Here is a 23,419-nt window from a genome sequence, read left to right as displayed (position 1 = left end):
ATACGGTGGTTTAAATATGATTTCACTCTGTGTGTTTTATTGGAAGTTACTCTACTCTACCTGGGATCCAAACACATTAAGGCACTTACATTACATATAAAACAGTGCATCATATAACATTAGCGCTTGTGTGTGTATGCAGTGTGTCTGTAAATGTGTGTGCGTCTCTGCACATTCCCCACTGTTCCATAAGGTGTATTTGTACCTGTTTTTTAAATATGATTCTACTGCTTGCATGTGTTACCTGATGTTGAATAGAGTTCCATTTAGTCATGGATCTACTGTATGTAGTACTGTGCACCTCCCATAGTTTGTTCTGGACTTGGGGATTGTGAAGAGACCTCTGGTGGCTTGTCTTGTGGGGTATGCATGGGTGACCAAGCTGTGTGCTAGTAGTTTAAACAGACAGCTCGGTGCATTCAGCTTGTCAACACTTCTTACAAAAACAAGTAGTGATGAAGTCAAGTTCTCTTCAACATTAAGCCATGAGAGATTGACATGCATATCCTTAATGTTAGCTCCCTGTGTACCTTTAAGGGCCAACCATACTGCCCTGTTCTGAGCCAATTGTTCCTCTTTGTGGCACCTGATCACACTACTGAACAGTAGTCCAGGTGCGACAAAACTAGGGCCTGTTGGACCTGCATTGTTGATAGCATTGTTAAGAAGGCAGAGCAGCACTTTATTATGGACAGACTTCTCCCCATCTAAGCTACTCTTGTATCAATATGCTTTGGCCATTACAGTTTACAATCCAGGGTTACTCCAAGCAGTTTAGTCACCTCAAACGTGCTCAATTTCCACATTATTAATTACAAGATTCAGTTGGGGTTTAGGGTTTAGGGACTGATTTGTTCCAAATACGATGCTTTTAGTTTTTGAAATATTTAGGACTAACTTATTCCTTGCCACCCATTCTGAAACTAACTGCAGTTCTTTGTTAACCTATCTGGGATATGTGGGACGGTAGCGTCCCACCTGGCTAAAAGCCAGGGAAAATGCAGAGCGCCCAATTCAAATAAATTACTATAAAAATCTAACTTTCATTAAATCACACATGCAAGATAGCAAATTAAAGCTACACTTGTGAATCCAGCCAACATGTCAGATTTCAAAAAGGATTTTCGGCGAAAGCAAACGATGCTATTATCTGAGGATAGCCTAAAGGCGCAACACAAAACGCAGAAATAAAAATATAATTCATGCCTTACCTTTGACGAGTTTATTTTGTTGGCACTCCAATATGCCCCATAAACATCACAAATGGTCCTTTTGTTCGATTAATTCTGTCAATATATATCTAAAATGTCCATTTATTTTGCCCGTTTGATCCAGAAAAACACTGGTTCCAACTTGCGCAACGTGACTACAAAATATCTCAAAAGTTATCTGTAAACTTTGCCCAAACATTTCAAACTACTTTTGTAATACAACTTAAGGTATTTTTTTAACGTAAATAATCGATAAAATTGAAGACGGGATGATCTGTGTTCAATACAGGAGGAAAACAAACTGTAGCTACCTTTCTGGTTACGCGTCTATATCACAGTACACTTCAAGTTACCCTCGTTCAAGATGGCCGTACTTCTTCATTACGCAAAGGAAAAACCTCAACCAATTTCTAAAGACTGTTGACATCCAGTGGAAGCGAAATTAACTCCAAGAAGGTCCCTTAGAAATCTGGATTTCCAATGAAACCTCATTGAAAAGAGAGTTACCTCAAAAAACAAATCAGAATGGTTTGTCCTCGGGGTTTCGCCTGCTAAATAAATTCTGTTATACTCACAGACATAATTCAAACAGTTTTAGATACTTCAGAGTGTTTTCTATACAAATCTACTAATAATATGCATATCTTATCTTCTGGGGATGAGTAGCAGGCAGTTGTATTTTGGTATGCATTTCATCCGGACGTGAAAATACTGCCCCCTGTCACCAAGAAGTTAAACGATGTAGTCATTTCAGTCGCTGTGGTAGCTGACGTGTGTAGTGTTGAGTCATCTGCATACATAGACGCACTGGCTTTACTGAAAACAAGTGGCATGTCGTTAGTAAAGATTGAAAAAAAGTAAGGGGCCTAAACAGCTGCCCTGGCTAATTCCTGATTCTACCTGGATTATGTTGGAGAGACTTCCATTAAAGAACACCCTCTGTGGTCTGTTAGACAGGTAACTCTTTATCCACAATATAGCAGGGGATGTAAAGCCATAACACATACATCTTTCCAGCAGCAGACTATGATCGATCATTTTAAAACAGCCCTCACAATCTTTTTATTATCAATTTCTCTCAGCCAATCATCAGTCATTTGTGTAAGTGCTGTGCTTGTTGAATGTCCTTCCCTATAAGTGTGCTGAAAGTCTGTTGTCAATTTGTTTACTGTAAAATATCATTTTATCTGGTTAAACACAATTTTTGGTGGTGGCAACATACTTTTATGGGTATGCTTGTCACCAGCAGGGACTGGGGAGTTTGTCAGGATAAAAATAATTATGAAAGGAGAAAGTCCAGGTAAAATGTGAAAGGAAAACCTGCCTCAGTCTTCTGAATACCTAACCCTGCGATATAGTTTTATTTTTCAGTGGGACAATTACACAAGTATGAATGAATACACATAATGGCTTTTCAATAGGTGTGGAGTGCTCCCAATAGGTCCAGTCTCAGTCCTGACTTTAAATCTGCTTGAAAATCTGAGACAAGGTCTGAATATTGCTGTCAATCCATATATCCCAACCAAATTTTTCTGAGCTTGAGCAATTTTGCCAAAAACAATGGATATATGTTGCCCTAAGAGTTGTCTTGAGCTGGTAGAATCATCTAAAAATGATTTACAGTTGTAATTGCTGACAAAGGTGATTGCACCAAGTATTAAGTCTGGGGTGTGAAGACATACGCGTTCATTTTAAATGTTCAATACTTTTTCTTTCAAATTAAAAATGTGCAGCAGGTTGTGTAGATCTGTAGGAGGGAGAAAAAAAAAGTAATGTAATCCTTTTTAGATTTAGAATGTGACAACTGTGAAAGCGGTGTGTAGACTTTCACTAGTCACTGTATAATAAATATAGCAATTATAATAAACATTTATTGTTTTCTGTGTGTGTGTGTGTGTGTGTGTGTGTGTGTGTGTGTGTGTGTGTGTGTGTGTGTGTGTGTGTGTGTGTGTGTGTGTGTGTGTGTGTGTGTGTGTGTGTGCGTCTGTACAGGCTTGTCGGAATGGCTATGTCCAGCACCTGGAGCATCTGCTGTTCTACGGGGCGGACATGAGCGCACAGAATGCCTCAGGGAACACAGCGCTGCACATCTGTGCTCTCTACAACCAGGTGAGGTGTGTGTGTGTTTGTTTGTTCATACAAGTATAACTGCCCTTCTCCCATCTGGTTTGATTGTGTAGGCCTGGAGGTCTCCCTGATGTCTCTCTGTTAACCTATTCTACTTGTGTTAAAGTCTGTTAAGTGTCTGAGCGAATGAACTGAACACATCACCACTCATCATTGACCTTAGACACACACACACCTGCTTCTCATTCCGTTCGTATGAGTTTGAAGTATATCTACAATTAAACGGCAGTTATTCTCGTTAACATAATTCTTTTCCGCAATTAAGAGAAATTGGAGGAGAGGATCATGAGTAAGGGTGGAGAATGAGTGGCAAGGGATTAAGTCTGTCTCTCAATCCCACCATTCAGCTCTCCTACTCTAGACTCAATGAGACCCCAGATTTGCACATGTTCATTAGCTAAATGTGTTCTATTGAACATCACATCGTACATCATAGCATTTCTTAAATGCATTTGAGTCCTGACCCCACTCTTGCTTGAAAAGCTTTTCACATCTCAACCCACTTGTTTCTCAACTCTCCCACTACATCCTTATTCAGAATCATCTGACTCAATTAGCACTATGGCCTAGAATAGAATAGAATAGAATAGATGTTGCGTACACTAAAAACATAGAGGACATTAGTACATTCACTTACAACCGACCTCTGTCCCAGCTGCACTGGATAGATAAGCTGCACTTTGCATTTAGTAGTGAACAAATGAATAGACAAGAACAAACGAATGAACAGCACAAGGAAGGAAAGAATGAACAGCACAAGGAAGGAACAAATGAACAGCACAAGGAAGGAACAAATGAACAGCACAAGGAAGGAACGAATGGACAGCACAAGGAAGGAACGAATGAACAGCACAAGGAAGGAACAAATGTTTGAACACACTCTTCTATCATGTCTTGTATCTATCCTCCTCTCTATCTCTTCCTCTCTCTCTCTTCCTCTTCATCCCTTTCAGATTTGGGGATTTTTCTGCAAATGGTTGAGGGCGGAATCCCCACGTCTCCTAATGTTCGGTAGTTTAGTGTCTGTACACACATACACTGTTCTCCTGGTATTTAAACCTTCAAGTCGTATTATCCTGTGACAGGGCTACAATTAGAGTTGGGGGGAGGGGTCAGAGTGAGAGAGACAGTGGGAGAGAAAGAGGACGGGCAGAATGAGAGAGAGAGGGGGGTTTACACGTCATCCATTTCTATTTCCAAATAAGCTTCAATGCAAATGGAGGGTGTAAAATGCCAATACATGGGATTGTTAGTTTGTTGAACGTGTCAAAAATATAGAGAGCATATTATGCTCTCTACAAATGCCAGAATTCACATCCTTCATGTTAGTTACTTTGCAAACTGGCATGAGTACAGCATTGATTGTGTGTGTGTCTTTGTGTGTGTGTTAATGTGCGTGTTTCTGTATACAACACTGTTCATGCGTGGTTGAGCACTCTGTGGGCGAGTTGTGCTGCACATTCAGACCCTGTAACTGTCTCTCTCTTTCTCTCTTTCACACTCTTTCTGTTCAACAGCTTTTTCCTTTCCTTCACACATAATCTCCCTTCATACAGGTAGCTGTGTGTCTGTCAATATCTATTTTATTCTCTCTCTCTCTCTCTCTCTCTCTCTCTTCCATTTTTGTTTTTTTTAAAGTTGGGGGCTGCGCTCACCTATGTTGCTTTTTTTCCAGTCTACTTGTTTACTGCTAGTTCAAATAATTGAAAACTGGCTTCTGGACTATTCGGGTTACTGCACAAGTGTTCTGTCTAGTCTTTGTGAAACTCAGAGCCGCTCCTCAGAGTCCCGTTCTTCCCTGTATTTTCTCAGGATAACTGTGCCAGGGTGCTGCTGGTCCGTGGAGCCAACAAAGAGGTGAAGAACTACAACAGCCAGAGTCCCTTCCAGGTGAGACCCGTAATACATCCTCCCATCCAAAAGCAAGACTGTAGTTCTGACATATCAGTGCCGTGGGTTTACTTCCATCATGGGCTACATAGTTTATCCAACATATCCTGGGTCATATTCTGCCTGTTAGCTAATGGCTTTATAATGTCCTCCAACGTTCCTCCTACATTCAGCTTAATGCTCTCATAGTATTGTGATGTCGGTTCAGATGGAGAGAGAGAATGTGTTACCGTCTCAGACTTCTTTCATGTGCTGCTGTGGGGAAGTGTTCTTATCAGCAGGTGAAACCTGGGTCAGAGATGGCAGTGTGAATGGGACTCTGTTGAGAAAAACACATGTTTCAATGTCCCAAGTAATACCAAGGATGCATCTCAATAGTCGGAAGTGGCTTCCTCTACTGTACCTGACTCCTCTACTTGACTCCTCTCCTGTAATCTGCATCTGAAAAGCAAGTGCTGAAGGGAATGGGTTGAGTCTTACTAGGCTACATAGTTGTGTGTTTGACACAGTTTCAGACATCTTACAAAGTTGCATATATGTCCATGGGTTGGCTAGATATTATGTGTGTGTCTTGCAGAGCTAATATGTAATTGCTTGAATACACAGAAGGCACTGCAGCTGACATTATTGATTCCAATGAGAGTCCCGCATGAGTCACGTCTGAGTCACAAAGGAGCATTTTGATGTAAGGCAGTCCTCAGATCCTCGATGGCCCTCCACAGGCACTTCAGTGGCTCTTTTAATTACTCTGGCCTTCAGTGGGGTTGGACAGAAAAGTTGAACTTGTCTAATTGTCTCCTATTCTTTTCCAATTGGAGAGAAGGAAAAGACACGCAGAGGATGGCTCAGTGGATCAGAACATGGTGCTCCCAATACCATGGTTGTGGGTACAATTCCCGTATGGGTCCCAGAAACGGAATATAGGTGTCTCTACCAACGTTGCCAATTAATTGATCAAGTATTGGGGCAGAGTTCAATGGAGTGGAAAAAAAATAGTGTGTGTCTGCCTGTGTATCTGTAGCTAAAAATAGAGTCCCAGCAGCACAATGAGATCCATCAATTAGAGCTCTGCTGAGTGACTCAAAATCCCTCCTCTGTTGGCCCTAGCCTGTTGTATATAGGTGTTTCACAAGATTCTTACATTCAGCGTTTGCCTATTTCAACCTTCCTCTCCCCCTGTTCCCATTCTCGCTCCCTTCTTCCCAGACGTGTCCTTTATCCCTTTCACATGTTTTCATTTTCTCTCCCTCGTCACTCTCTTAGTTGATTCTTTCATCACTATTCCCTTTCTCCTTCATTCCTATTCTTTCTCATTTCCTCTGCCTCAACTCTATTCTCTTTTAAAAAATGTCACATTTCCTCTCCTTTTCTCTCCTCTCGTTCTCTTTAAACGTTCTGCTCACTTGTCTTTCCTTTCTCCCATTTATTATCCCCCTCTCTCTCTTTCTCTCTTTCCATCTCTCCCTCTTTCTTTCTGTCAGCAGTGGAAAGTGAGAACAGTTTCTTTCACTGTGTTGCATTCAGATGAGATTGGAATCCCGCTGGGAAGACACTGGTTGAATCAACTTTGTTTCCCATGTCATTTAATATAAATTACGTTCAACTGTCTGTGCCCAGTGGGATGTGGAATAAGAAACTGGAATGAGATGAAACACTGCAATCAGTGAAACATGCAGAAGTGTTCAACACTATACTGAAGCTCCAATCGCTATTTGTCTCTCGGCGAAAGTCTACCCTTTTAGCCCAGGGTATGGGCTGATCTTTATCAGTATTGAGAAACTCATGATGAGAAACAAGAACATGAACAACAAGAACGAGGGGAAGGGAAAGAGAGTATTTCGGCTCTCTGTCTCTGTATCTCTAACAATTTATCCTTTCCCATCTCCTTTCCAATCTCCTCCATTTTCCCTACTCGCGTTCTCCTATGTGCCTGGCCCTTTAAGGATTCTCCCTGGTCTTGAATCAGAATTCATTTCCTCCCTGAGTTGTTGGATGTAATTTCAGGCTCAATTCTCCACCCATTCCTCCTCCTCTACCTCATTCTCTTCCTGCTCCTCCTCCTCTCATCCATCACCATAGACAACAATGTGTCTTCATGGGAAACAAGGGGTCATTCCGAGCATTTGTATGCCGTGGGAACGTGAAGGAGTAAGGGAGTGAAGGAGGGGGATGCAATCAAGGCGTTAGTGGACTGGTTTCCCCTATACAAGGCTGTGCACTACACTACAGCCGTGTGGGTTAGATGGGGTCTTTAGACTTTAAACCACACGACAGCTGTACACTGAGCAAAAAAGGGTTCAAAAAGAGTTCTGCCGTTGTCCCCATAGGAGAACCCTTTCTGGTTCCAGGTAGAACTCTTTTGGGTTCCATGTAGAACCCTTTTTGGAAAGGGTTCTACATGGAACCCAAAAGGGGTTATTCAATGGGTTCTCCTATGGGGACAGGCGAAGAACCATTTTTGGTTTAGATAGCACCTTTTTTTTTTTTATCAGCTGTAGGCTTCATTCTGTACCTTCCATCGCCTCAGTGCTATCGCTCTCAGTTGACCAGTGTTCAGTTATGATACCCAGTGATCTGCAATCGGTGTTATACCTATCACAGTGGCTCATAACAAATGAGGGCATGTTATGTTTAAGCGTGGAAGGTTTGGATTTTGTTATTAAGTGTCGTCCAAAAAGACTGCAGTAAACCCCCCCACGTACCCTCCTCCTCCTCCCTCATCCCCACTCTCCCCCCTACTCCCTCTCCCAGGAATTAGTTCTCCTGTAATGGAATCAAAGCGTTGTCCCTCTCACTGTACACTATATGTACCTCCACTGCACCCTGGGGACACTATGATATTGCGCCCTTTCCTCCAGTGGGTAAGACTGAGGGTGACTTGTCACCAACCCATAAGATGCCCATGCTGCCATGTTGACCAGCTGACGGTGGCGCTGTGGTGCCAAAAGGCATAAAAACGGTCATGGCTGCTTGCTGCTATATTTACATTTGTTTTTGTCCTCTGATGGAGAAGTGGTAATGAAGAGAAAGGGCAGAGAGGAGGGGAGAACGAGAAAGATGAGAGAGGAGAGTGAGAGGAAAGAAAGATGAGAGGGGACGGGTGAATGCGGGTTTATGATTCTTTCATGTCACACGAGGCTAGTGAGAGGGTCCTTCTTCCATTAGAGCCATGCTAACAGGATGCCACAGCTGACCCGCCAGCCACCACACTCGGTCTCACTCATGTGTAGGTACGATGGCCTCTCAAGCTTTTCTCACAACATATCCCTATATCCCTCTCTCTGGCGACCCTTTGCTTTCTCTCTCATCCCTCTCCCTCTCTATTAAAAACTATTGCTCCCTCTCTTCACTTTCTTTCTCCTACTTGCTCTCTTCCACCAATGCTCTCTCTCTCACCATCTCTCACTCTTTTGCTGGTGGGTGTGGGTGAGTGTGGGCGTGTGTGTACGCATGTTGGTATGCACATGTGTGTGTGTGTGTGTGTGTATGTGTGTGTGTGTGTGTGTGTGCTAAAAGGTCAGGATTTGGTCAGATGGTTAAAACCAGATAAGAATTTAGTGGAATCATGTCCAGATTACTACACAGACACACACAGACACACACACAATGAATTGTTTGAATTTGTAGAGCAATGCAAAGGCTGTTTTGCAGAAAACTAAATGTGGCCCTCAAATTGCAATCCTCCTGATCCCCCCCTCTCTCACAGGTGGCCATCATTGCGGGGAACTTTGAACTGGCCGAACTGGTCAAGAACCACAAAGAGACAGATATAGGTGAGTAACCATGGTTACCCTCCTGTTTTCTATGTCTGAAATGGATATATTATTGGATAATAGGTTGTTGATCTTTTCTTGTGTCTGTATGTGAGTGCATCTGCCCTTCTGCAAGTATGCTCTTCATCATTTTATTTAACTAGGCAAGTCAGTTAAGAACAAATTCTTATTTTCAATGACAGCCTAGGAACAGTGGGTTAACTGCCTTGTTCAGGGGCAGAACGACAGATTTGTACCTTGTAAGCTCAGGGGATTCAATCTTGCAACCTTTCGGTTACTAGTCCAACGCTCTAACCGCTAGGCTACGCTGCCACATGTGTGAGTGTGTGTTTGTGAGTGTGTGTTTGCGTGGGTGCGAGGAAACCATGACAGGATTTGACATTCAGTACAGCCCCCACCCCCCCACCCCCTTTGTGGGATTACCCTATCACACTGGGAATCCAGGATCCTTCAGGTGGCATATGAGAGAAGGGTTAGGGAGGGATAGAATGGGGCAGAGATGTTTCCTCACAGACTCTCTACTAAATCCCCGCCGAAAAAGGGTTTCCTTCTTCCAAAGGAATTTAAAAAACAGATTTCTACTTTCTCTGTGGGTTTATCTGCCATGCACTCCACACCCCCCCACGTCCCGACAACCGCATCATCTTTCTTAATTCAACTCTTTCACATGGAGGGAAAAAGGTTAAGCGGGAGGGATTACCATCCCCAGACAAATGAAATAAAAATGTAATAAATAAATAGAAAAAGAGTGAATAGATAAATAAACAAAATCATCTAAAGATGTAATCCACGATTGCCCCCCCCCCCGAGCGAAATTCACGAGGCCTCACAGCTGCAGCGAGGGTTAGATAAAACGCAGTCGCTGCAGGATTACCCCGCGTCTCTCACATCTGCTGCCGTCGTTCCCGCTACCCCCTCTCAGAACCCCCATCCCGCTCCCCACGTTCAGCATGGACCCTCTCACACCGGGACGTCGTCGTACCTCAAACTCTGGTGGGGCCATGAGAGCCTGCCACGCCCGAACTCTGCCATTAGATGTTGCTAGCGGAATGAAAAGTCCCGGATAACTGTCCTCTGTTACAGTCCTCGTTGCTTTTTCTTTCTCTCTGTCTTTCTCTCTCTCTACCTCTTTCTATCTCTATCTTTCGGCTCACTGTCAGTTTGTGATGGGATATTGGCGATGCTGGATTATCGGTGATGGGTTCTGCATGTTGCAAAGCAAAGAAAGGTGGGTGCTCTGAAGCTCAACCACCCCCCTCCTACCTCCTCTTCCCTCTGCCCTGTCCAGCCATCCCTAGTCCCCTTCTCGCCCGCTCCAGGTGGGTGGTAGCTTGCTATGTTGGGATAGAGGTCGAATTGTGTTTCTGCGATATGGTGGGTAGTTGTCTATCCTACCTGAGCTGAGGCATTACCCTGGCATGGGTACATAATTGATTGTGTGTGTGTGTGTGTGCGTGCGTGCGTGCGTGTGTGTGTGTGACAATGGCGGGAGTGCGTGCGTGCGTGCGTGCGTGCGTGCGTGTGTGTGGTGTGTGTCTGTACAGTATTTAGAATGTGCACTAAAGAGCATTAGCCCAGAAAGAGTAGAGTCGGTAGCACTATGCGTCATTAACACTCACACACCTTCTCTCCCTCGTTCTCCCTACATCCTTCTCGCTCCCTTGTTCCCAGATGTGTGATGGACAGTGTCAGTGACATTATAGTCTCTCTCTATCTCTCTTTCTTTGTGTTGGAGTTTGATTATAAGATAGGCATGAATTTAATCCTGTACAAGAGAGCACAGAGCACTTCAGCTAAGCCTGACACTGCCTAGCCCTAGAACCCAACTCAAGGTTCTCATGAATCAGTGTATTATTTATTTACTATCATGGTATGTCCCAACACTCATATTCAATTAACTAGTCTGTTATTCAATCTCTGTATTAGACCCTTAGGAGATACCAGAGAATCAGACCAAAACAGTAGAAATTATTGGATAGATTATGATGGATGGGTTATATTGCCACATAATGTATGCTTAGGTTTTTGGACTGGGTTAGCAAACACAAGGCTAATATATGAATATTAAAGTAGATGAATTAGGGATGGATAGAGCAGAAATTAATCTTCTCGGCGGACGAGGCGTCATTCTCTAGCGCAGCCTATATTGAGAATTCCCAAGTGCGTGTGTGTGTGTGTGCGTGTGTGCGTGTGTGCGTGTGTGTGCGTGTGTGCGTGCGTGCGTGCGTGCGTGTGTGTGACAATGGCGGGAGTGCGTGCGTGCGTGCGTGCGTGCGTGCGTGCGTGCGTGCGTGCGTGCGTGCGTGCGTGTGTGTGGTGTGTGTCTGTACAGTATTTAGAATGTGCACTAAAGAGCATTAGCCCAGAAAGAGTAGAGTCGGTAGCACTATGCGTCATTAACACTCACACACCTTCTCTCCCTCGTTCTCCCTACATCCTTCTCGCTCCCTTGTTCCCAGATGTGTGATGGACAGTGTCAGTGACATTATAGTCTCTCTCTATCTCTCTTTCTTTGTGTTGGAGTTTGATTATAAGATAGGCATGAATTTAATCCTGTACAAGAGAGCACAGAGCACTTCAGCTAAGCCTGACACTGCCTAGCCCTAGAACCCAACTCAAGGTTCTCATGAATCAGTGTATTATTTATTTACTATCATGGTATGTCCCAACACTCATATTCAATTAACTAGTCTGTTATTCAATCTCTGTATTAGACCCTTAGGAGATACCAGAGAATCAGACCAAAACAGTAGAAATTATTGGATAGATTATGATGGATGGGTTATATTGCCACATAATGTATGCTTAGGTTTTTGGACTGGGTTAGCAAACACAAGGCTAATATATGAATATTAAAGTAGATGAATTAGGGATGGATAGAGCAGAAATTAATCTTCTCGGCGGACGAGGCGTCATTCTCTAGCACAGCCTATATTGAGAATTCCCAAGTGTGTGTGTGTGTGTGTGCGTGTGTGCGTGTGTGCGTGTGTGCGTGTGTGTGTGTGTGTGTGTGTGTGTGTGTGTGTGTGTGTGTGTGTGTGATCTACATCCATAGTAATGACACAGACAATGGCGGGAGTGATGAGAGGTGAGTCTCGCTATGTTCATCTCTTTTGAGTCAGCGGACTCTCGCTCCTAGTGAAAGCAACCCACTCCTAACCGGCAAACAGGTTACCATGGCATCAGAGCCTGTGGCCTAATCATTACAAGACTATGGCACCTGGCTGATGCCCCAGATGGTAAGAGAACGTTGGGCAGAGGTACAATTCCCAGTTTGAAGGAAAGTTATAGAGAGGGGATAGTTGGAGATAAAGGAGGGGTGGGGAGGGGTGGTGGAGAGATGTTGTAGAAAGAGAAGTATAGTTGGAAAGGGGTATTACTGTAGATAGAGATAGGGAGGGGAAATAACTAGTGACAGAGAGGGATCTAGTAGAGAGAGAATTGTATAGAAAAGAATAGGACTTTATTGTTCATTTGTATTGAAATGTGTATTTTTACTGACACAGTACTCCTGGGGCAGTAACCGAAAGGTCGCTAGTTCGAATCCACGAGCTTACAAGGAGAAAAATGCCACAGGGTCGCTGGATAATGAGCATTCTGGCTGTGACCCCATTCTCAGGGGGTTTCTAAGGGAGAGTTGGGATATGCCAAAAACACATTTAGGATAAAGTTAAGCACCCATCCATATCCGTATATCACTCTGACACAGCAACATGGTCAGCCACAGAGCAGCACCCCAGGAGAAGTTTAGCAGAGAGGGGTAGCAAATAAAGGTGGTGAGAGCTATAAGTAGATATAGGGGTTAGTAAGTAGAGGTTCAATTGACATAGGAGTTAGTGTGCAATGTGTCCAATCGATCAGTGCTTTAGTAACTAGGTGTGACTGAATGTGTCCAGACACTCTGCTTTGGTAGACAGGCTAGTAAATCTGTTTCTTAAATCCAGTTAGTTTTTTTCCCATTCCGCCGGTAAGCCTCTCTAAGAATGATTGGCAGATGTGTATATTAGACATCACGCTGCAAGAGCGTGATAATCCGACATGGGGGTCAAGTCAAACACACAGATACACAATGTGCGCACCATACACAAACATGCACACAGAGACACGTGCACGCGCACACTCAACACACTCAATTTAGCACACAAATGGCCATCCAAACAAACACTCAACTAAACACCCAGACGACCAAACACACACTCGACCAATGCTCAGCGACAACATGGCATACTCTTGCAGGGCTATGATGTAATTTAATAAGCCACTTTTTAGCAGTTCAAATAAGTCTTATGTCTCCTCCTTAGTGTACCATGGTAGTGAATTATTGTCTTAATGTCACTGACTAGCAAATCCAGTCTCCCTAATTAAAGAACAAACACAGCCTGAGTAGCTGAGTAGATGAGTAGCTGGTCACACGGTTCACTGCAGCCTGTTCTACACAGCTTTTGATGAGACAGCCAGAGAGCACCCTTTAGTGATGGGATTTAGAGGAGACTTAAAAACAGGCAGCCAGCGGAAGATGAAAGGAAGTGAGGGAGCTACTTCCTGCTGTTGAGGAGAAGGTTGAATAGTGTTGTGGAATATATTGTGTGTCCTAGTTTGCTGCGGTGGAACGTGTGTGGTGGGTGTGGATTAGCGTTTAATGGCGGAATCAGGGTTACCGAGATTTAGCGGGATTTCCAGCCAAAACCCATTCACTTTTCCCAATAAAGTAAAATGTTAATTTAAATAAACATTTACCTATTGCATTCGTTACCATTCATTAGCATTAGTTAACCAAAAGAATCGATGGTAAGCCTATTTCTAGCAATAAAGTAACATTTTAATTTAAATAAACATTTTAAAACAAAACATGGAGAAATCAGAATCTACCAATTTTCCTTCCCCAGAAAATAGCAAGAAATGAACGGTCTTTCTAGTATTCCCATTCAAACCGGAAGTGCTATTTAAAAGCAAATAATTCCATTGAAAAAAATCTGACATGATTATAACACTTGGGGGGATCTCCAGATGGTGGTGCGGTTTGCCCAACGCATCACCGGGAGCACACTGCCTGGCCTCCAGGACACCTACAGCACCCGATGTCACAGGAAGGCCAAAAAGATCATCAAGGACATCAACACACCGAGCCATGGCAATAGGTAAAAGCGAACATTTACCGATTGCATTCGTTACCATTTATTAGCATTAGTTAGCCCAAAAAATCTATGGTAATCCCATTTCTAACAATAAAGTATGATTTAGATTTAGATTTTAAAACTAATGTTTTAACATTAGTATTTACAGTTGAAGTCGGAAGTTTACATAAACTTACGTCGGAGTCATTAAAACTCATTTTTCAACCACTCCACAAATGTCTTGTTAACAAACTATAGTTTTGGCAAGTCGGTTAGGACATCTACATTGTGCATAACACAAGTCATTTTTCCAACAATTGTTTACAGAGAGATTATTTCACGTATAATTCACTGTATCACAGTTCCAGTGGGTCAGAAGTTTACATAAATTGAGTTGACTGTGCCTTTAAACAGCTTGGAAAATTCCAGAAAATGATGTCATGGCTTTAGAAGATTCTGATTGGCTAATTGACATAATTTGATTCAATTGGAGGTGTACCTGTGGATATATTACAAGGCCTTACCATCAAACTCAGTGCCTCTTTGCTTGACATCATGGGAAAATCAAAATAAATCAGCCAAGACCTCAGAAAAAAAATTGTAGACCTCCACAAGTCTGGTTCATCCTTGGGAGCAATTTCCAAATGCCTGAAGGTACCATGTTCATCTAAACAAACAATAGTACGCAAGTATAAACACCATGGGACCACACAGCCGTCATACTGCTCAGGAAGGAGACACGTTCTGTCTCTTAGAGATGAACGTACTTTGGTGCGAAAAGTGCAAATCAATCCCAGAACAACAGCAAAGGACCTTGTGAAGATGCTGGCAGAAACAGGTACAAAAGCATCTATATCCACAGTCCTAAATCGACATAACCTGAAAGGCCGCTCAGCAAGGAAGTAGCCACTGCTCCAAAACCGCCATAAAAACGCCAGACAACGGTTTGCAAATGCACATGGGGACAAAGATTGTACTATTTAGAGAAATGTCCTCTGGTCTGATGAAACAAAAATATAACTGTTTGGCCATAATGACCATTGTTGTGTTTGGAGGAAAAAGGGGGATGCTTGTAAGCCGAAGACACCATCCCAACCGTGATGCACGGGGGTGGCAGCATCATGTTGTGGGGGTGCTTTGCTGCAGGAGGGACTGATGCACTTAACAAATAGATGGCATCATGAGAAAGGAAAATTATGTGGATATATTGAAGCAAAATCTCAAGACATCAGTCAGGAAGTTAAAGCTTGGTCACAAATGGGTCTTCCAAATGGACAATAACCCCGAGCTTACTTCCAAAATTGTTGCGAAATGGCTTAAGGACAACAAAGGCAAGGTATTGGATTGGCCATCACAAAGCCCTGACCTCAATCCCATAGAAAATTTGTGGGCAGAACTGAAAAAGTGTGTGTGAGCAAGGAGGCCAACACACCTGACTCAGTTACACCAGCTCTGTCAGGAGGAATAGGCCAATATTCACCCAACTTATTGTGGGAAGCTTGCGGAAGGCTACGCAAAACTTTTGACCCAAGTTAAACAATTTAAAGGCAATGCTACCAAATACTCATTGAGTGTATGTATACTTCTGACCCACTGGGAATGTGATGAAAGAAACAAAAGCAGAAATAAATCATTCTCTCTACTATTATTGACATTTCACATTCTTAAAATAAAGTGGGGATCCTAACTGACCTAAGACATGGAGTTTTTACTAGGATTAAATGTCAGGAATTGTTAGAACTGAGTTTAAATGTATTTGGCTAAGGTATATGTAAACTTCAGACTTCAACTGTACCTTTAAATGTTACTTTATTGCTAGAAATAGGCTTACCATAGATTTGTTTGGGCTAACTAACGAATACAATAGGTAAATGTGCACTTTTATATAAAATATAACCTACCTTAGAATGGCATATGATTTATGGCGGGTTTCGATTCATGTACAATTGATCAACCACAGCGCTATCCATGGTATTGAGTATTTTTGATTAGCAGAAAATCGGGATGTATTCCTCCTGACAAGATCACCACAATAAAAAAATGTAAAACAGCACCAACCTTCCCAATTCCCTCGATGGCCAGGTGCAAGGGGAGAGAAAAGGACAAAGCTGCATCTTTCAGTAAGCTAAAATGAATGTCAATAGAGTCTAAACTCATAATAGTTTAGCAGTTGGCCAACAGTGGCCAGTTTAAAACTAGACTACATCAACAAAATTGTGCGGTGACTTTGAGAGAACTTTGAGTTGATTCATTTGCAACAAATTACAACAAGAAACCGTTCGATTCATGTGTATATTTAACCATTTACATATCAAATCAAATGTTATCGTTCACCAACACACATTTAGCAGTTGTTTTTGCGGGTGTAGCGAAATGCTTGTCTTACTAGCTCCAACAGTGCAGTAGTATCAAACAATACAACAATACACACAACTCTTAGAGTAAAATAATGTAATTAAGAAATATATAAATATTAGGACGAGCAATGTTGGAGTGGCATTGACTAAAATACAGTAGTGTAGATTACAGTATATACATATGTAATGAGTAAACCAGTATGTAAACATTATTAAAGTGACCAGTGATTCCAGGTCTATCTACATGGGGCAGCAGCCTCCAAGGTGCAGGGTCGAGTAACCAGGTGATTCCCAGTTAGTGATGGCTATTTAACAGTCTGATGGCCTTGAGATAGAAGCTGTTTTTCAGCCTCTCGGTCCCAGCTTTGATGCACCTGTACTGACCTTGCCTTTTGGATGGTAGTGGGGTGAACAGGCCGTGGCTCAGTTGGTTGATGTCCTTGATGGTCTTTTTGGTCTTCCTGTGACATCGGGTGCTGTAGGTGTCCTGGAGGGCAGAAAGTGTGCTCCCGGTGATGCGTTTGGCAGTCCGGACCACTATCTGGAGAGCCCCCCAGTGGTATAATCATGTCAGATTTCTTTCACAATGCTATTTCACTGAAATAGCATTTCCAGTTAGAGTGGGAATACTGGAAAGACCATTCATTTCTTGCTATTTCTTGGGGAGGAAAATTGGTTGATTCTGCATAAAATATTGAACCCTAGTGTGTATGTGTCGGAGTCTGTGAATGGTAGTGGTGGGAAAAGTACTCAAATGTCATACTTTAGTAAAAGATAAGATACCTTAATAGAAATGACTGGAGTAAAAGAGAGTCACCCAGTAAAATACTAAGTCTAAAAGTATTTGGTTTTATATATATATATATATATATATATATATATATATATATATATATACACACAAGTATCAAAAGGAAATGTAATTGCTAAAATATACTTAAGTATCAAAAGTAAAAGTAAAAGCATAAATCATTTCAAATTCCTTAAATTCCCAGACAGCACAATTCATTTTTTTTTTTAAATTCCGAATAGCCAGGGGCACACTCCAACACAGACATCATTCACAAACAAAGCATGTGTGTGTTTAGTGAGTCCGCCAGATCAAAGACAGTGGGGATGACCAGGGATGTTCTCTTAATAAGTGCGTGAATTTGTCAATATTCCTGTCCTGCCAAGCATAAAAATGTAATGAGTATTTTTGGGTGTTAGGGAAAACGTATGGCGTAAAAAGTACAATATTATTTTTATGAATGTTGTGAGGCTAAATCTGATTATTTTGTAACCGCTCTTTCAGATTGTAATGGGAACCCAATTAATTTCAGGTAAAACTGTCAAATTCCTAAAGTGTTCTTCTTCCTCTCTGCCACTGATAAAGTGTGCAAAGCTGCAATCAAGGCTGTAATCAAGGCAAAGGGTGGCTACTTTGAAGAATCCTAAATATAAACTATATTTTGATTTGTTTAACACTTTTTTGGTTACCACATGATTCCATATGTGTTATTTCATAGTTTTGATGTCTCCACTATTATTCTACAATGTAGAAAATAGTACAAATAAAGAAAAACCCTAGAATGAGTAGGTGTCCTAACTTTTGACTGGTACTGTATGTTATAATATCATCTTCGTATCTCAAAAGCCTTTGTAATGTGGTTAACATTAAAAATCTAAATGAAAATTATTAAAATCTAAAAGATCAAATTCAACTTGAGAGCACCCTTAGATTATGATGAAAGGCTCACTCCACGCTCTTGCACTCCAGATTGAATTTACGTACACTCTAGATCTACAACTTTCCGACCTAAGGATCACTGGCGTCATGATTTGACCTCGTATTTTTCATAGTTCCCAGTTGTCTTGAAAGCTCTATAAATCTCATGGTAGGCTACCCTTCTTCAGCTCATATCTGTGTGAAGCTGGATTCAGTGCTCTTGTCTGCATTAAAACCAAATATCGATCCAGGTTGGATGTGACAGCAGTGTGTCGACCACACCCCCTGACTTTGAAAAGCTCCAAAGTTACGTATCAAGCAGTGAAGGCTGTTGACTTGAAGAATTGAAGAGGATAGGCGGTATAGGCGCCGGAGACAACAAATGCATACAGTAATGAGAGACAATTGACAGAGGTACTCACAGTGCTTGGAGGGGAATCATTCAATGTGCCAGTGGATGAGCAGGCACATGAGATGTGGTTTCAGTTCATGTCAGGAGAAAGTTGACAATGGTAGTGGAGTGGAGTGGAGTAGTCATCACCTCTTAATCAGGGAACAGGAGGTGACTTAGCTGTAAATACAAATAGCAGAATACATTCCATTACAGCTGCACCATCATAGGTTTGGACAACGAGTTTCTCTATGAAGTTAAACTCAGACATCTCAAAATTCATGAAGTCAAACACAGACTGCACATCTCGCCCTCTTTAACACATCAAAGTATCCCAAGAAATGTTCCTGAATAAAGCCCTGATCATCCGCATACCTGACAACTGCAAGCAGACTGGTGGCACCATAGGTCCCAGAGTGGTGGAGCAATTTTTACCCCCTGGAGCCTGGTTTTTCCTTATATGTTAACCTAACTAGGAAAACAGTGGACCCTATAAGGTATGACATTGATTAATCCGTTGTATAAATGTTTGATATGGGCTGTGATGGGACCAGTTTTTCCTAATCAGGTCACATGGTTTTTAAAAAACTCCTAAAAAACAACTACTGGCCCTGGAGGGGATGAAAACCCTTTCAATCTGCAGCTACCTTATATTTGTTGATATACATTTAGACTAGATTATGAGGGGGATTACCTCTAACCAGACATATAGACAACAACTGATAGACAATATAACTCACAGGGCAGAGCTTTCTTTATGCATGTTTGCATCATGCAAAAAATGTACTCACATCTGTCGTCACTATTATGTTGAATCATTAATTCCAGTTAATAATTTTGGATTAAAAACATATAGGCAGCCTAGCCAGCCCAATTTTGAATATATTTTTTATATTTCTCCTGACACACAAATAGACCATAAATACATAATATTACCAATTAGTTTACCCTGACCAGATTGACAGGGCGCATAGGCTGTACGCAGCTGCTCTTAGTAGTAGCCAATGGTTGATCAGACTGAAAAATAGTATCATTTTCAACCCATACAGCATATCAGATTTCTAATGTTTAGGTGTAGCCTAAGCTGCTGCAACATTTATATCATGAGTTTTTGCTTGTGCATGTCCGGATTGATTATGTGTTATCATCTTTGCTAAATAAATACTGGAGGAAAGTGAAAAGCCTACTTGAGCGGACGCAAATAAATGCACTGCTTCTACCTCTTTAGTCGTTTAATGGATGATGTGATGGAAGCTATCAAATCATTCGGAGTTGACAGTCGAAAGTTTGAAATGTTCAGCAAGTAAAGCATCGTAACGTGCAATTACCTCTGCAACCTTCTTGTAGTTGCCCCTATCGGTGGAACTTTCCCTCGTGTCCTCTAAAAGCAAATTATTGCATGCCCAAAAACTCAGTGCTGTTGATACGTTGGCTTGAGAAAGTATTCACCCCCCTTTGCATTTTTCCTATTTTGTTGCCTTACAACCTGGAATTAAAATAGATTTTTGGGGGGGTTTGTGTCATTTGATTTACACAACATGCCTACAACTTTGAAGATGCTAAATATTTTTTATTGTGAAACAAACAAGAAATAAAAACTTGAGTGTGCATACAGCTGGCGCTGCAGTACAGCGCCCTTAACCACTGCGCCACCCGGGAGGCCCCTGTAGACCCACATTTTGCATTAATTACAGCTGCAGTACTTTTGGGGTTATGTCTCTATAAGCTTGGTACATCTAGCTACTGGGATTGTTGTCTATTCTTCAAGGCAAAACTGCTCCAGCTCCTTCAAGTTGAATAGGTTCTGCTGGTGTACAGAAATCTTTAAGTCATACCACAGATTCTCAATTGGATTGAGGTCTGGGCTTTGACTAGGCCATTCCAAGACATTTAAATGTTTCCCCTAAAACCACACCAGTGTTGCTCTAGCAGTATGCTTAGGATTATTGTCCTGCTGGAAGGTGAACCTCCGTCCCAGTCTCAAATCTCTGGAAGACTGAAACAGGTTTCCCTCAAGAATTTCCCTGTATTTAGCGCCATCCATCATTCTTTCAATTCTGACCAGTTTCCCAGTCCCTGCCGATGAAAAACATCCCCACAGCATGATGCTGCCACCACCATGCTTCACTTTCGGGATGGTGTTCTCGGGGTGATGGGAGATGTTGTGTTTGCGCCAGACATAGCGTTTTCCTTGATAGCCAAAAAGCTCAATTTTAGTCTCATCTGACCAGAGTGCCTTCTTCCATATGTTTGGGGAGTCTCCCACATACATGCCTTTTGGCAAACCCCAAACATATTTACTTTTTTTTCTTTAAGCAATGGCTTTTTTCTGGCCGCTCTTCCGTAAAACCCACTTCTGTTGAGTGTACGGCTTAAAGTGGTCCTATGGACAGATACTCCAGTCTCTGCTGTGGAGCTTTTCAGCTCCTTCCGAGTTATCTTTGGTCTCTTTGTTGCCTCTGATTAATTTCCTCCTTGCCTGGTCCATGCGATTTGATGGGTGGCCCTGTCTTGGTTTGTTGTGGTGCCATATTCTTTCCATTTTTTAATAATGGATTGTATAGTGCTCCGTGGGATGTTCGAAGTTTCTGATATTTTTTTATAACCCAACCCTGATCTGTACTTCTCCACAACTTTGTCCCTGACCTGTTTGGAGAGCTCCTTGGTCTTCATGGTGTTGCTTGCTTGGTGGTGCCCCTTGCTTAGTGGTGTTGCAGACTCTGGAGCCTTTCAGAACATATATAAACTGTGTATATATACTGAGATCATGTGACACTTAGATTGCACACATGTGGACTTTATTTAACTAATACTGTGACTTCTGAAGGTAATTTGCTGCACCAGATCTTATTTAGGGGCTTGATAGCAAAGGGGATAAATGCATATGCACGGACCACTTTTCAGGTTTAAATGATTTAGAAATTTTTGAAACAAGTTATTTTTTTCATTTCACGTCACCAATTTGGACTATTTTGTGTATGTCCGTAACATGAAATCGAAAAAATATATATTTAAATTACAGGTTGTAATGCAACAAAATAGGAAAAATGCCAAGGGTGATGAATACTTTTACCAGGCACTGCTTGAGAACATCCCTGTTTCTTCTTACATCTTCATTGTGTTCTGCAGTTTGAATACGCAGACCTTCGTCCTAATTGATGCAGCTTTTTCCCAGATGCTTGAATCTGATCTGGGCATTTATATGCTCCCTGCTTTTGTTTTGCCGTTTAGCTGAATGATTGATGTTGTTAGGGTCACTGTACCCACCTTTCGACCAAGGCTCAGACTTTCCAAAAAGCAGGCAAGGCCAGCAAAACAGGTGGCTTGATGAAAGGCTCCCTGTTAACCAGCTATACTTTTGATACCAGTTGGTATTGAACACCCTCACCTTTTCATCCTTCTTCATGAAACTGATCTCTGGCAGAGGTCGATCCTCGCATTTAATTTGCACCTTTTCTGTGTTCCTCAGAGAATGAAAAGGGTTTTTCAACAAAAAGTCCACAACATTTTCGGCAGCGTTGCCCATTCTATCATTTTGTCAGAGAAAACTGCACACTCGTGCTGGTAGCTAGCTACCTATTGAAGTTAGCAAGGCACATTTAAATAAATTGCACTGACTGGACACAAAAATGAAGTTCTGAAAACAAGAAACAATTATAATAATATAATATACCTCATCTGTCTCCTGTAATTTGAAAAACGAGATTGAATTTAATAATATCCCCAAAATGCTCAACTATCACTTTTCAATCTTAATCTCTATCCAACAATGTCACCAAGCTTCTCAACACATTGAACCCCCATAATGCTCTGTGGCACAATCCCAATACAACTCACTAGGTTCATTCTCTGATCTTAATTCCATGATTGGATGGACAACATGTTAGTTAATGCTGAAAAAGCTTTGAGTGGTTGGAGGACGTCCTCATAATTACTATGGAAGTGGGTGAGGCCTACGAGCCTCCTAGGTTTTGTATTGAAGTCATTTTAGCCAGAGGAGGACGGAAGCTAGCTGTCCTCCAGCTACACCATGGTGCTACCCCAGACAGTGCTGTTGAAGTTACTGTTGACTGGTGTATTTTAATCTATTATTTGGTGACATATGAATACATTCATATAGTTTTATCTAAAAAGGATAACTTTTTAATGTTTGGTCCTGTCCTTCCACCTCTGAGGAGCCTCCACTGGTATCAAGCACACCCATCTCATTAATGTTGGTGAGACATTATGTCAGACTAATTTGCAATTGACTGTCATAGCCCCACATTAAAAGTATGTGATGGTGAGTTGAGAAGACAATCAGAAATAGTGTTAGAATGTTTTTCAATTGACTGCCATAGCCCCAAATAAAAAAGTAAACATTTGCTGTTAATTACATCATTTTTGTTCACATCGAGACAATTTTCAGATATCAAAATGGGATCTTGGGCCCAAAACGTTTGGGAACCCCTAGCCTAAGCCTTGTACTTTGTAGGGTGAATGAGTTGAGCAATTAACAGTATATTAATTGATAAACAGTAAATTAACAGATAAATTGTGTTTATGGTCGTTCCATATGATTTCAATCACTTTGTGACTGCACACCTTTTTATTTTAACGAAATCTTCCATACATGTTGCCCATGGTAGAAGTGGTCAGAAAGAGACTTTTTAGATCTGAATGCCAAAATATTCAGGAGACAGGGGTGGTCAAAGTTGACCCATTTTGCATACCATGACGTCACCCAAAAAGCTCTCACAGTCTCACACAAGAAAAAGACGTTCATCCATGTTTCTCAAACGTCAAATTTTGAAGTTGTTCCAAATGTCAAATGTTGAAGTGTTTGGTTACTTTTGTGTATCATTCCAA

The 23,419-nt window shown here is 41.8% G+C and overlaps 1 protein-coding gene across 1 annotated transcript in view; it reads left to right on the top strand.

Annotated features, from left to right (window-relative positions):
• Positions 1–23,419, top strand: part of LOC115112514 (SH3 and multiple ankyrin repeat domains protein 2-like) — a 155,069-nt gene that overhangs the window by 23,293 nt on the left and 108,357 nt on the right. The window contains 3 exon segments of the mRNA XM_065011797.1: positions 3,204–3,320; positions 5,151–5,228; positions 8,935–9,001. Of these exon segments, the coding sequence (XP_064867869.1) occupies positions 3,204–3,320; positions 5,151–5,228; positions 8,935–9,001 (262 nt within the window).

The sequence above is a fragment of the Oncorhynchus nerka genome, linkage group LG27, assembly GCF_034236695.1.
Source record: "Oncorhynchus nerka isolate Pitt River linkage group LG27, Oner_Uvic_2.0, whole genome shotgun sequence".
NCBI lineage: Eukaryota > Metazoa > Chordata > Actinopteri > Salmoniformes > Salmonidae > Oncorhynchus > Oncorhynchus nerka.
This window is presented reverse-complemented; position numbering and strand designations above follow the sequence as displayed.